The 14,862-nt window shown below is 36.4% G+C and overlaps 1 protein-coding gene across 8 annotated transcripts in view; it reads left to right on the top strand.

The window, feature by feature from the left end:
- Positions 1–14,862, top strand: part of GPCPD1 (glycerophosphocholine phosphodiesterase 1) — a 44,101-nt gene that overhangs the window by 9,908 nt on the left and 19,331 nt on the right. For all 8 annotated transcript variants that reach the window (XM_032681909.1, XM_032681910.1, XM_032681905.1 and 5 more), the window contains exons 3-7: positions 2,881–2,965; positions 3,914–3,998; positions 10,358–10,433; positions 12,568–12,609; positions 13,811–13,934. In XM_032681909.1, coding sequence (XP_032537800.1) covers positions 2,881–2,965; positions 3,914–3,998; positions 10,358–10,433; positions 12,568–12,609; positions 13,811–13,934 — 412 coding nt within the window. The remainder of the gene's footprint in view (positions 1–2,880; positions 2,966–3,913; positions 3,999–10,357; positions 10,434–12,567; positions 12,610–13,810; positions 13,935–14,862) is intronic.

Raw genomic sequence — 14,862 nt, 5'->3', positions numbered from 1 at the left:
TGCAAGAAAAAGTAGGGTTAGTGAGAACTAGATCCCACCTCAGCAGCTGTTTATGAAGAATTATCTGGAAATACTTATCACATGTATAGCATAAAGAAGTGCCACAGAAGGTTGCTTCTTCTTATGACAGTATTGATATTGTTGGGTTTGACCTGGGAGAAGAGCTTTGAGATGCAGCAGTGGCAAGATGCAGTCTTGTGAAAGAAGAGAGGTAAGTTTCGGAGCTGTCAGCAGTTCTACAAGCAGCAAAATTTCCAGTTTATTTAGAAATGTCAGATGCTGATTTTGTCAGGTCACTATGGTGAGTAGTTAGTTGGTGAGATTAAAAAGCCTCACTTTGAGCACTAACATGCTCCCTGTGTCCTGATCACTGTCTCTTACCATTGATGTCAAAGCTCGTGACTCCAGGGTTAGGGTTAGGGTTAGGGTTAGGATAAAAAGGCATCACCAGCACAGGAATGGTGCTCCCTGACTCTCTGGCTGCTGCTTCCTTCAGCCAAACCACCTCTGGAGTCAACATCAGTGATGAAGCCCAACACATTGGTGTGCAGGCTTCTGCATATTTGTGTCATTGAGTGCTTTTTGCCTCATTTTAGCAGAAGGAAGAGGGTCACTGATTACTGGCTTGTGGCTCCTTTAGCTCTTCATCAGGACACAGTCCCATATCAAGAGACTGCTTGGTGGCAGATTAGCTGTTATGAAATAAGTAAGGGAGCTTCTAGCTCCCAGCTCCACACAGAAGTTGTGCCCCCACACAGCTGGCCCAAACAGGCAGATTGCAACATCAGTAGAGCTGTTGCAAGCTTTGGGACTGGGCAGAAGGCTTAGAGAAGCTTCCCTTGCTGCAGCTGAAGGAGCTCTGCCAGTAGCAACCTTTGATTCCCTGACAAGGGGAGGGAAGAAGTTTAGAACCCCTGAGCTTAAAACACAAAAACCAGAGCAAACCCCACCGTGTTTAGAATTGCCTATGAAAAGGCAGTTCATCATGCATTTCACTTGTGCCTTTACTGAGATAATTTCAGCAGTGTTTTATAAATCCTGATTCAGCCTCAGTGTAATTGTTGAAGGCAGTTTAGGGGTGTCTCTATATCATACTCAAATGTTGCCTTTGTGTGTTGTACCTTACTGAGTGAGAGGTAGTTACTGAATGTTTGTTTAGAACAGAAGGCTGGAAAACTATTCTAGCTGGCTCCTGTTAAGAGGAATATAATTTAGATGACACTTCAAAGGTTGGCTGGTGTTTACACTAAGATGGATTAAGTATGGCTATTTTAGAGGGATATTAAAAGAATTTTTGCTTCTTTTTAATATCTGAAGTCAGAAATTCTACCTGTGTGGTGTTCAGGTGGTCTTCCTTCCCCCCCTTTATCTCCTCCCTGCAAAAGCAAACCATCATGTGCCTCAGTACAGGGTGGAAAAGGGAAAGCACCTGACACAGGCAATTGTGTGCAGTGAATTGCATAGTAAGTATACTCATAATGCAGATTTTTGTCTGCATTTGTATGCCTACAGTGAACATCCAGAAAGCTTGGGCTTTTTTTTCTAATGAATTGCAATGGAATTTTTTTTTTTAAAGGATTGGAATTCAAGATGTTATCTAAAATTACTTCAGTAGGCTGCTTTTAGGAACAAATTACCTTACTTAATTTTTGGCTTTTGTAGATTTTTTTTTTCCCCAACCCCTGGACCTGCAGAGATTTCTTTCATAAACAGTCCTGGTGGTATCTCTTACTAGTTTAATTGGAAAGAATGGACACAATTTTGGGGGCATAAGGACTTCCTCCAGACTTATTTTGGACTTTGAAGTTCCAGCTACCATATGTGGCTTAGTAAAAGCTAGTGTACATTTGTTGCATATAACTTGTCTACTTTGTATGTATAGATTATTGTGGCTCCAACACTATTGCTACTGCTTTCCCCTCTTTAAGAACAGGAAATAACCATCATAGATACTTGTATCATTCTTTTGTGGTGCCTAAATATACTTTAAAACTTAACATTTGCTCATTCTGCAACAGATTTTTTTTTCTTGTGTCTAAAAATCTTGTTGAAACCCTGTAAGAGCAAAATACAAATCTGTCCTTTCCATTAGTATATGTCATTGTTGTCATTCTTACAGTCTGATACATACAGGTTTTATACTCAAAACAAGGGTAAGTTGCAGTGTTAACTTTAATTCTGAGATATGCCAGAATGAAATACACTATTACAATCTTTTGGATTCTCTCTCTCTATATGTATGCATGCAGTAAGATGCACACAGTGTGACAATTTCATGTGTGTTTTTTTGTGTAACAGTGTTACATTTTTATATCCAATGAAAGCTGAAAGCATAGCAGCAAAATGAACTTTATTTCTCTTGGGAACCAAATTAATTGGATGTGTTGCCTTGGGAATAATGCTAGCAACCTCCTGTTTGTGCTTTCTAAATTGTTGGTGTGAATTTGAGAGAATTGCGTTTTTGGAAAGTAGGTTACTTAGTACTGTGTGTGTATCTGTATATGGGTTAAAAAATACAGAGTATCTGGGAAAAAACTGCATTATCTTGACATTAAACATTTTACAGTGAAAATCTGCCTGCTGCATTTCCAGAGAATTTTGAACAGTATTAGTTCACAACAATTTGGAAGCCAACCCTTTTATGGGCTAGGGTAGTCCCTCTCTCAGTGAGGTCCTTATGATGGTGAAGAAAAAGCTATTGTAGTTTTGGGTTGGGGAAAATTCCTTTCTGAAATGAAAAAAGGGAATTTTAGATGGGTGTTTATGGTGTGTATGTTTAAAATATCTGAAGGTTTGACTGTGTAGGCTGTACTTATTAATGCCATATATACTGGAGTAATGATAACTGTGAGTTATTTTCTGTTGTTTTTTTTCCCGTAGGAGAGGTTTTTGCAATATGTGGGAGCTGCAGTGCTTTGGGAAATTGGAATCCACAAGTTGCTGTGGTCCTCCAGACTATCGATCGGTAAGTTGGCGTGGGGTTTTCTGGTTTTGTATTTTTTCCCTTATCTTTTTTTTTTTTTAGTTATTTTTTATTTGTTCCATCTGAAGCAGCTCAAGTTCTGGAGCAACAAATTTATTCTGGTTTCGTGTTTGTAAACTGTTGAGCTACATGTACTGTTAGTAAAATTCCAGAACTTCTTGTGTTGCCCTTGAGCATTTTGGATGCTTAAGAATGTGTTTAAGAAAACTTTTGGCTTGGGTATGCTTTTCTAGTTATGGATGTTGCTTCTACTGTTGTGGCTGGCATTTCACTAGTTTGGCTGTAGGTATTTTGAATAAGAAATTACTGTGGGATAATTCTCAGTCCCATAACTATACAGCAAATTATAGGAGATATATAGGAGATATAGGTTAAAAAGAAAGTAAACACTATAAACGAGTTATTATTATGGCTATAAAGTGATGGGGAGAAGATTGAAGGTTAAGCAACCTCTCATTTTAAATAAAACTTTTAGAAGATGTGTGTATAAGCATGAGTGTATACGAAGAAAGTTTAAACGCAGCAAGAAATTCAGTATTTTCTTACAATGGTGCTACCTTATTGCAGTTGGTATGAGTCAGGAAAACAGGGCTTGCAGGATGTATTTATAATTCTGTCAGTGACTTGCTGTGTGATCTTGGACGAGTCTCTGAATTATTTCATTGTGTTTTCCCCATCTGTTAAATGAGGATGGAAGTTCTCACTCTGTTAGCGCACTTCGGATCTGTAGATTAAAAAGTGCAGTTTCAATTCTAAGTATTTGTTGTGTTTTGTTCATGTTTGGCTAAGTTACCTTGTAATAACTTTCCTTCAGCAATACACTAGGTTTTTATTTTAGAATATCACTTAGACATACGTCTGAGGTGGCTTTTAGGCTGTATTTTTAAACTTTTTTGTTCGATGTTTGTTTGTTTATTCTTTTCTCCACAGTCAATCATGGAAAGTTGCTGTAGAGCTTCCTAGAGGAGTTCCTGTTCAGTATCGATATTTTAAAGGATACTTCCTAGAACCTAAGGTATGTACAGCTTTTTCTATTTGAAGTTGGTTCATCACTAGTAAAAATTCCCTTATTTGAAATAAAAAGGATTTCCTGAGTTAAACATGAGGCTTTTTTAGAAATAAATCTTAAATTGCAACATATGAAACGTTAAAACAGTTGTGGAAATACAAGCAGTTCAATTCTGGAAATACATAACCATGTGCTGTTAACTGCAATTATTTTTGTTTAAATTGGCTTCTCTCTTTTATCAGTGTTAGTGTATTAAAAAATTCAGTCCTAAAGATCCACCTGATATTATTAAAACTTAAAATGATATGGTGAGATTCTCATAGTTAGAATCGAATATGGACTTCAGCAGGGCAAGGATCTCTAGCATGGAAGCAAGTGGTAGCAGGAGAAAAATGGTTAGTGTAGAAGGTGTATTTAAGTTTGCCTAATTATTACAGTTTTTAAAATCATTGCAGATATTTTTTTGTGAAGCATGAGGAGTATTAACTAGGGTTTGTACTGCATAGTTAACACGTTAATCTCTTCGAGTGAAAACATGAAACAAGGAGCAGGGCATCCCAGTGTTTTCTGTATGTTTGTATGTAGGTATTTGCATGACTTGGAGGGGAAAAAAAACTGAGGCAGACACAGATGTGTTTTTACAGGTATTGATGTAAAAGATGCATGTGACTTGAATGTGTGTGAATTAGAGTTGAATGTATGTGGCAGTATCCTGGTCTGTAAAGATCACACTATAGGGTAGGGAGAAGTTTTCCAGATGAGATGTGGCTGCATCCAGAAAAACGTTGGACTAAGTTGGGAAAATAAGCAGCTACTCTTTACCTGTTTATCTTAATAACAAGTAGTAACTAAGCAGCTGCCTTTGCTGTCTTTCTTATTCTATTAATATCCTGTACCTGTTCACCCTGGGCTGTAGTTCTTCATTGAAATTGGGATTATGAAGGCTGTAGCTAAATGTGCAAAGGAGTTATAGAATCATCTCGTCTATATCTTTTAAATATTTCAAATTACTGTCCAAGAGCATGAAATTTTTTCTCAGCTGAAAAAAATATTTGACAGAAGTATCATTTCAGTGAAGGATACTAATTTCAAACAAAACACAATTCTGGTTTTTTTTTCATTACAGCATGTGAAATAATCTAATCTGAAACTGATATTTAAATTGGTACTTTGAGGCAAAAGAAAGGAAGGCTGGTAATAGATTTCCTGAGGTCACTATAAGGCCAAAAGTAGATTAATTCTTATAGCCTAGCAGCTCTCACGGGAATCTTTTATATTTTTTTTGCAAATGTCCGTAAGTTTAAAATGTAAGCAATAGCACACTAGAAAAAACACAGTTAGCGAGAAATGGGCAGAAAATGTGCTCATAGACAATACCATTTCTGTTTTACCATTTGAAAAAGTTTACAATATGTATTGGTGAGTGTGTTTCTTTAAGTAGGTGCTCTGTATCGTGCACACTTTATGTACCGTGTGATGCAGAGTCTGCCAAGGTAAGTATGAATTTTATGGAATACCAGCATAAAGAGCTACTGTGTATAAAAAGCAGGAAAAAATGAAAACCACCCTCCAAAGTACAGTGTGTGAATTGCCAGGGTACAGGGTTATCCATTTAGCTTGTACCTCTTAAGTGCACAGGACCTTATTTCTTGTATCATAAAGTCTTTTGAAGAAAAGAAGTCCAGATACAGTGTTTTCTTCCACTTTCTGTAAATTTTTGAAGAACAATGAAAAAGTAGGATTTGCTTTTAACAGGAATATCATGCACAGTATAGTGCAGATGAGACAGTATACAGAGAACTTTACCAGATCTGATAAGGAAAAAAAAACTTTTAAGTTAAATTATTCAGAATATTTTTATTTCACTGATTGTTTTTTTAATTAGCTGTTGCATGTGATTAATCTCCTTGCAATATATGATCTCTCAAACACTGTTCACTTTTTATATCAGTGCAATTTTTGTGTGTCATGGTCTCTAATAGAATAACAGATACATGTGTAATCTTTAACATATACTGAAGTCTGACTATATGAATTTGACATCACATAACTGAATAAATCACGCTGAAGACAGACCCAGCTGAAATTAGTGTTCCCTTCTATAGCTGCTGCATCTGTGAAGGTGCTTGAGTTGGATGTGGTGGCAAAGATGAGGGTGATACCTGTTTACACAGAGAAGTTTTAATTCCCATATGATCCATAATATTGCTACAGACTAGATATGAAAACAGGTAGAATTATTGGCATTTTATTAAAAAAAAAAAGGAAAGTATTTTTCTCACCACCCTTTAAAAAAAGCCATCATTTGATCTCCGTATATTTTTATACTTGAAGGATAGTATGATGTAGTGGGAAGTTTAGTTTGTTTGCATTGAAGCATGTTGGTGTTAACATAATTGTAGTTATATAAATGGAGCAGTTTTAAAAAAAATATGTTAAAATTATTAGAATTTTTGCATGCTAATATATATACAAAGAACATTTTATTATAAAATTGGTGCCAGGTCTTGGCTCCTGTATGTTGGGAGACATTACTGTGTTGTAAATATTTTGATGATAACAGAAGAATCACCTTAAGCATTTAAAAAGAAAAATAAATACGTACACTTGATGAAATAAGACAGTAGCTATTTTGCTCGAGGTTTGTTCTTTCCTTAAGCATAGTCTGGTACCAGTTAGCTCACTGTGAACATCTTCCTATGTTTTCTTCTACACATATCTTCTGTTTGTTGTAGAGGCAGAGATGGGGGGTATATGGAAAGGTGTGAGCAAGACACCCCAAAACGCCCTTGTTTGGAATTTGTCTTCTTTATATCTTATGTTTTAAGAGAATAATTTTACATGCATCATTTGCATGAAGCATATTTGAAAACCTTAGTAAGGAACGTACCTTATTCTGTTAAACTGTTCTGTATTTGTTTTTCCCACAGTAAATAAGCATGCAAGGTTAGGGTTATTTCTTTCAAGACAAGTGTAAAATATCTGTGCATGTAGCAGGACTTTAAAGACTGGATTGGGGAATATTTTTCACACTTGTGAGAATGCTGCTTAATTATAGATGTTTCAAATGAGAGTTAATTTTTTTTTTTTTTTAATGTAAGTAAATAAATCTGTTTAGTGCCTGGACTGTAAGTAACAAAGGTGAAACTTAGACCTAGACTCAGTAATTTCTTTAATATAAGAATGCCTTAGAATTGTTTTTCCTAGATTAATAACCCATTATTATTCTAATAATAACAAAGGAACACCTCTGCCATGACTGTGCTGAGACAGCAGACTGTGTGTTAAACTGTTACAAAATACTAGAGTTATAAAATCTCTGTTTAGCTCAGGACTTCCTGGCAGGTGACTTACATGTGGTGTTGCCTTGCAAGTCAGTTACGATGGCTGAATGGCTTTGTTAATTGTTTAGTTCTTTGCTTAATTATTGTCTCTTACGTGGGACAGAAATCCAGAGAGATTTTTGTCAGAAATGCAACATCAGCAGTTAAGTCTAATTTAGCTGTTTCTTACTCTCGAAGTAGATTATTATTTTAATCAGTAAAGTGCAGTTGGATAAATGTATTTGTGTGGTGTTTTTAAGATTTGTTTTTTCTTGGTTTTTTTCCCCCCCTAATGCCTACTGTGTTGTGTTGCCTTGAATCAGGAACTTTGGAACTGAACTCCTAAATTATCATTTAAACCTTCATGGGAGTGTTTTAATTTTTTAATTATACTGATCACCCAAGCACTTCATGCAGATTGTGCATCAGGTTGCTTTGAACCCCTGGAACATTATGCCAGATAAGCATTTTACCCTTAATTTCAGAAGTGTCTAATGACTACTGGGGAGGCCCTGGCTTCTCATAATGTAAGAGGGCTGGATTTTTAAAGAAAACTCTTGAGTGTCCTTTAAGAGCTTTAAAATTGCACCAGATGTTCGGATAATCAAAATCAAGCAACGTAATCTTTGTGTTTGCTTTTGAAAAAAAAAAAAGTCTGTATTAGTAGAAAAGGATCCATGCCACACAGTGCCACTTACTATAATATAATCTCAGTGTACTGCCCACTGAGATGCTTGATGTGATATTTGGATAGATGCCCTTGTAAGACTGTCCCAGCAGAGGATCTCTTTTTGGGTAACAGTACCATGCTATGAATATTGATGACACATCATTTACTCCTGCTACTGAACTGGGCTGCTTTTCAAATGTGGTCAGTATATGCCACTGAAATTACATCAGTATTTTAACCTCATTGTAACAATGGCTTCTGTTACGTGTAATTAAAACATTATTTAAATGCCTATAAATACAGAGAGAATCTGAGCAGGGATTGAGAGGGTTCTTGGTCATGTCTGTGCCTGTTCTCTAATCCATTGCCCTTTTTTTCCAGGTAGCTTTGCTTGGCTCTTCTTAGTATGGAAAGTGTTGAGGGTTCCTGGGATTAAATGCACAATCAGTCCACTGTATTCCTTTCAGGAGATGAAATTTTGCTGAATGTGTCCAGCATGGTGTGCTTATTGTTGAGATGATGTTATTTCAGTTCTCATTCATTGTTTTAGAACCTAAAATTAAAATGGACAATTACAGTAGTGTAAGAAATAAACTGGTATTGGTATTTTCATACAATATGTTGGGGGTTTTTACAAGGAAAAGAACCTTTTGAAGAAAACAACTTAATCCATGTTAGGACTGACTTGCATTCCCCAGGTTCACAAACTACAAGTTCTGTGTGTGTTCATGGGAGTTGCTGTTGGAGAGCTTGCATGCCTGCATGGTGTTAGTAAAAGGCAGCCTCCCTGCTGGCAAACATGGATTTCAGCTTTAGAAACTATGATTGCAACATGCAAGTGTGAAGGTGCTGTGAAAGAAGGGGAAAGAAACCTCTGATCATTTACTTTTCTAGATATCCTAAGGGTGATCATTGTGGCAGCTGTGAGAAAATGCCAATTAAAACTGCCCTGTAACAGGAAGAAACTGAAAACCACTGAAAGTATCATTTATTTACATTTACATGCATTCTGTCTTTAAAACATAGCTTGAAGCATATGTATTTTAGTCTGACATGAACCATAAGTATGGAAGCCTCTGAACTCATTAGGAAAATTGCTTTAGCTAAGACTCAGAGTAAACCTGTCTTACTGAGCACTTTTTAGATATTTACCATTTGTTGTTAACTCATCCAAAAACGTGGTAGATTAAATGTGTTCAATATATATCAGGAAATCCCATCTGCTTGTAAAGGATTTATTAGGTGAGCTGTAATATAACAAAGCATTATGGTACTTTGTAATTATACTGCTGAGTTTGAAGCTTGTCTGGATGTCCCTGTGGATCTGACATGTATTTAAACAAGAAGCTGAAGTATGAAGTTGGAATTGAAGCTTGCAAGACTTTGGCAATAGAAGCAAGTCTTTTTGGAAATCAAGAGTTACTTAGGCCCAAACACCAAAATGACAAACTGCAGATACTTGAGGGTGGTTTTTACATCTGATACTAACAACCACACCCTGCTAAGGGAAACTTCTTAGGGTGACTGAGCTGGGAATCAGGCGTGTTCTTTCTGTTAAGTGGCTGTTACTTGAAAGCTTTAACCTAGAAAGCTTTTTCAAACTTAAATTGTTCTGAAAGAAGAGATTGAGTTACTGTTCTGGGTATCTGTCTGAGTCTTGGCTATGTTTGTCAACAAATGTACTCTTCTGGTGGAGAGTAATTTTTTTTTTTTTTTAATGAAAGAATCTAATTTGTGTTGTTCCAACTGGAATAGACTGCAGGGGCTTCATTGCTGGCTGATTGGATCAAGTATTTATATTTTAATTAGATGCTAAATAATTTGTTCTTCTGTACCACAACTGAAATAACTTTGTTTTATAGACTTTGAATTAGTCAGGCAAATTTTGAAGGAGAACCTACCCCTGCAACTGCTACCTGCATGAGTAGATGCTGAATGCTGTTTGGAATTGTAGATGTGGAGTATGTTTTTTCATAAGCTGTTGCTGCAGTATCTTGAGAAAAAAGCAAGCACTCTTAATGAGTTCAGAGACACTAAAGTAGTCCAGTGGAGTAGCTGTAAGCAGTTCAGATTTAATAATTCCGTGTAACTTCTCCAACGTGTCACACTGTCACAAGTTTTCTCATATGTAAATGCAACACATCAGGTAGTGCCATCAGCAGTTGCAGGGATAAGAATCCTGATCTGTTTTCTTTCTTTCTCTTTTGTTCTCTGTCTCCGTTCCCCTCTCTTTCTTCTCCTTCCTCTTTTTCTTCCTTAAATCTCTAAGCTGAGTTCATGACCATCCCAAACAGCTTCATGGGTAGAAAATCAGATATAACAAAAAAAAAAAAAAAAGAAATTATTGCAGACATTTAACTTTTAAATTACAGACTATCGATGGTCCCTGCGAAGTCATAGTTCACACGTGGGAGACTCATCTGCAACCACGATCAATTACCCCTTTAGGTATGGGCATCAACTGCATCTGTTTGAGGCATATGCATAAGATTACTAATATGCTGCACACTGGTTTAGAGGGATTGATAACTATAGTTTTTAAAATATTTAAATTAATTAATGTGTGGGAGGTATAGACTTTTTCTTTGCACAACATGGGCCTTACTCTCAAAATGTAAGTATACGTAAGTGGCTTAAAAATGGAGTGGATTTGAAATTCTTTGCTGTCATCCTTAAGATTATGTGGGTTGTTCTTTTATTAATTTGGAATTGTAATAATTTTCTGTAAGTTTAATTCTTTGAGACTAAGGATCCATATTATGTTTTTTAGAGAAAATGGGGGGGAGGGTGTGAAGTCACTGCTGATTTTGTTTAAGTACTATTTAATTAGTAAAACTTGAGACCAAAGATTTTTAATAAGGCTTCCTTAAGTAAATGGATTAATGTAAATAGAAACATGAATGGACTTATTTACCTGGCAATTTAGTGGAAATGTAGTTTGCTGGAAGAAAAGATGGCATGCAGACTTGAAGTTACTAATGCTTTTCTGAACAGGGGAAAAGCTGGAGTTGTAAGAGAGACTGAAATAACCTTTGAAAGTAGCTCGTAGTTTAGATCTCTCATGCTGCTATGGGATGGCATGCTTTATGCAATGTGTTTTCTAGGATATGAAAAGTATTTCCTCCACGTTTAGGAGTTCACATCTATTAAAAAACTTAATGATTTGAAATAATGTCTTTTAGAAAGAAGGTGGTATTAAAGAAATTGTTTGTTAATCATGAATAGTACCATAGAATCAGCTGGGTTGGAAAGGACCTCTGAGATCATCAAGTCCAACCCTTGATCCAACCCCGCTGTGGTTACCAGACCATGGCACTAAGTGCCACATCCAGTCTCATCTTAAAAACCTCCAGGGACAGAGAATCCACCACTTCCCTGGGCAACCCATTCCAAAGCCTGATTACCCTCTCTGGAAAGAATTTCTTCCTAATATCCAACCTAAACCTTCCCTGGCAGAGCTTAAGACCATGCCCTCTTGTCTTACTGATATCTATCTGCCTGGGAGAAGAGAACAACCCTCACCTGGCTACAACCATGACCATGTTCCTGCCCCTGCCCCCACCCCTTTTTTTGCTTTTTATTTCAGTTGAATTAGTTGTTTTTCTATTCCTGCAAGATTGTTTCTATATTTGTCAGTAACTGACAAGAGAAGCAGCCTATCCTCTGCTAGGGTCTAGACTTTCTCTAAATTTAGATAATCTCATTCCAAATAGTTAGGAGTATTTTTTTTTTTTTTCACAGGTAGTACTCAATGCTTCATCTTTAAGAAAATGCAGCAAACCTAGTATGTTAGTACTGGGTCATTATGATCCTAAATTGTTGGCTGTGGTTATTAAAAAATGAGGTCAGGCCTATGATTCTTCTTAAGGGAAAAAAAAAGGGATTAATTGGTGTAGAGGCAAAAATTTGTGAAGATTTATGTTTTGAGAAATGTGTGGTTTGTTTAGACTACTGCAGTTCTCTTAATGCTGATGAATTTACTTAGTGCCTTAAGATTTCAGTTATTAAAGCTTTGGAAAGGGTAAGGATAAAAGTAAGTGTGACCTGAGTGTTTTGAATATTTCATGCTAGGCTGGTTTCTGTCACATGGGCAGAATAAGCATTTTAATTGTGACTAACTTGATTTAACAGCTTGAATTATAACTGTGCAGGAGGATAACTTTCTTGTATGTTTGCAAGAAACTTTAATGTCCTTGGTATTACTTTGGCAAATAAAGCATCTTAGATACTAGTAGGATGTAGATATCAGTAAAATACTGCAGCAAACCAGAAAATTATGCAACCATCTTGTTCTTCTCAGTTCAGATTACTTTAGGTAAAATGTGGCATTCTGCGTATTGACTGTTGGTTTTTTTTGCAGAAACTAAGAAAAAGCCTGGGATAAAAAAAAGTTGGGATAAATCTTTATAGAAGGTTGCAAAAAACATGCTTCTTTTGTCTGTTTCAGTTTCCTTGCCTTTTTTTAGATACACTTTTTAGAAGTGCGATGGAAAAGTAGAATTAATTTAACTTGGCAATGATTTTTTAAAATGTGAATACTAATTAGATTTTTTTTATTCTTTTCCCCTCCTTTTAATTCTAGAAGATGAAATTACTGTTGACGATGGTTTCTTTGGAATCCATAGTAAGTTAGACATATTGACCTTTATTCTTTACCATAAATTTAATGTAAACAAGATTAAGTCTCGTAATTGAAAAGTATTTGAAATCATAAATTTTAAGATTTGTCTGTGATTGTTTTCTCTGCTTATACAGTTATATAGGCTTTAATCCCTTCTACTGTTAATAAAAGACTGCTGAGAAGAGTTGAAATGTTGTCACTCTGATGGTGTTAAAGGTTGAAATTTGCAAATTTTAAGTCATGAGCAAGTATTTTTGGAAATACAGAATAGACTTAGCTTTCTCTTAATACCCAACTTAGAAAAACTCTTTGTGCCTAGAAAGACACTTGCACTAAATGTACACAGTCTGCCTTCTCAGTTAGACATGTAACTGCCAAAAGGCTCTTAACAGCCCAGACCTTGTGTTCGTGTGTGCATGTGTGTCTCACCTCTGGCAGTTCTGACCCACCTCTTTCTCAGTCCTGTGACACTTAAGGTAACTCTTTATCATCTCTTATACATCTTGTCTTAAAGCTTTTCCCTTTTTTCTCTTATCCTCATCAAACCATAGGTTTAGCTAGGAACTCTACAGAACTGTGGGGTCTGCTTCAGCACCTGGTGTGGTGGCTTGTGCTTGCTGGTCATGCTGCTTGTAGGGCTTTTCCTTGTCCTGATGGTGAGGTTGAGGATTCCCCTCCATGCTTTGTTTCCCCATCAAAGCTGTTGCTCTTCCCTGTCCTGCAGACTTACACAGCTTTACTGGCATTGATTTTGATGACACCTGTATCTCAACAGAAACAGGGAGCCTCTGATTGCTTATGAATCTTCAGAGTTCCAGTGTTATTCCATGTATTGAGAGATCCCAGGACAAAGGAATGTTATGTTTGCCTTTGGAGGCTTAATTTAGCCCTTGATAGCATATATAAAATTAACACTGGAATACTTAGTGCTCTCCTGCAGACAGTGTGCACTTGATCATAGTTTCTATTTAATACCCTTAGAAGTGCAGTATCTGTTTTCTGTTCTGGGTAGTTTAGAAACACTGGTGAAAGGAGGCACTCAACAATTGCTCTTGAAATACTGTAGGATAAGCTAGTGATGAGGAGGATTGTCTGGAAGATGATATTAGACGAACTGTATTTATATGTTTGTATATTCAACTGTCTAGATCTCCCTAAAATAAGTTACTAAAGTGTCTACTACTTTTGTTTGATTTTTCGATAGATGGTATTGAAACTGTGGATGCTGGGTGGCTGACATGTCAAACAGAAATAAGATTGCGTCTGCATTATTCTGAAAAACCACCTGTACTGATATCTAAGAAGAAATTTAAAACATCGAGGTTTAGGTAAGAGCCTGCTCATCTCAGTATGCAATTTTTACCTAATGTTAATTGTCAATACTACTGTTTATGCTTTACTTAATTAATATAGCCTTTAAATTAATTTTGGGTTGCTGATAGGGGTGTACTATCAAATACTTTCAAAGTATTTTGGCACAAATACTTACTCCGTGCTCGTCTTTGTGTTTCTTGCTTTTTGGCTGGAACTGCAGTGTTCCTACATAATTCTCTGAAGGTGTCCCTGCCTATGGCAGCGGGTTGGAACTGGATGATCTTTAAGGTCCTTTCCAACCCAAACCATTTGATGATTCTGTGATACTTGATTTCTTAATGTCTTTTTTCCAATTTTGATTCCCCCTCCCACCAATTCCAACTTCTGATGAATGGGAAGTTTAATTAAGAATTAATACTTACAGTGCGCTCTCCAGAGCTTTGTCTTTTTTCCTTGCTTGTTATAGCTTATGTCACTGAGATAATTCACTTTGTGTGGAAGGCTTGCTCTGCATAATAAAGAATTCTGAATCTTTTATAGAGAGGTTCATTCCTCTCAGTCCAGGATTTTTCAGAAATTGCATTCAGCTTAAATGATCATTTAGGATTTCTCAAGGGACTTAATTACTTCAGACTATATTACTTATTTCTAATAGAGTGTACTTATCTGCCTTATCACTGTTCATAGAGACATAAAGTTGTGTGTGTGCTTAGCAGCAGCCAACATTCAAGTCTTGATGTTGATGATTACTGCTGTTCTCAGTGCTTTTCATTAGCCTTTTGGCATTATGGATATCAGTCTGTGGAAGAAGGCTGTTTATTGGGCAGCCCAAATAGTTTGGTGAAGTGCTGCTTCTCAGACCATTTAGTACAATTTTCATATTTATCCAAGCTCATGTTTTAGTAGTGACTTGAGCACTTAAATCTGACTAAAGTATGATTT

The sequence above is a fragment of the Chiroxiphia lanceolata genome, chromosome 3, assembly GCF_009829145.1.
Source record: "Chiroxiphia lanceolata isolate bChiLan1 chromosome 3, bChiLan1.pri, whole genome shotgun sequence".
Classification (NCBI taxonomy): domain Eukaryota; kingdom Metazoa; phylum Chordata; class Aves; order Passeriformes; family Pipridae; genus Chiroxiphia; species Chiroxiphia lanceolata.
The sequence above is the reverse complement of the archived record's forward strand: the minus strand, read 5'-3'. Positions and strand labels throughout refer to the sequence as shown.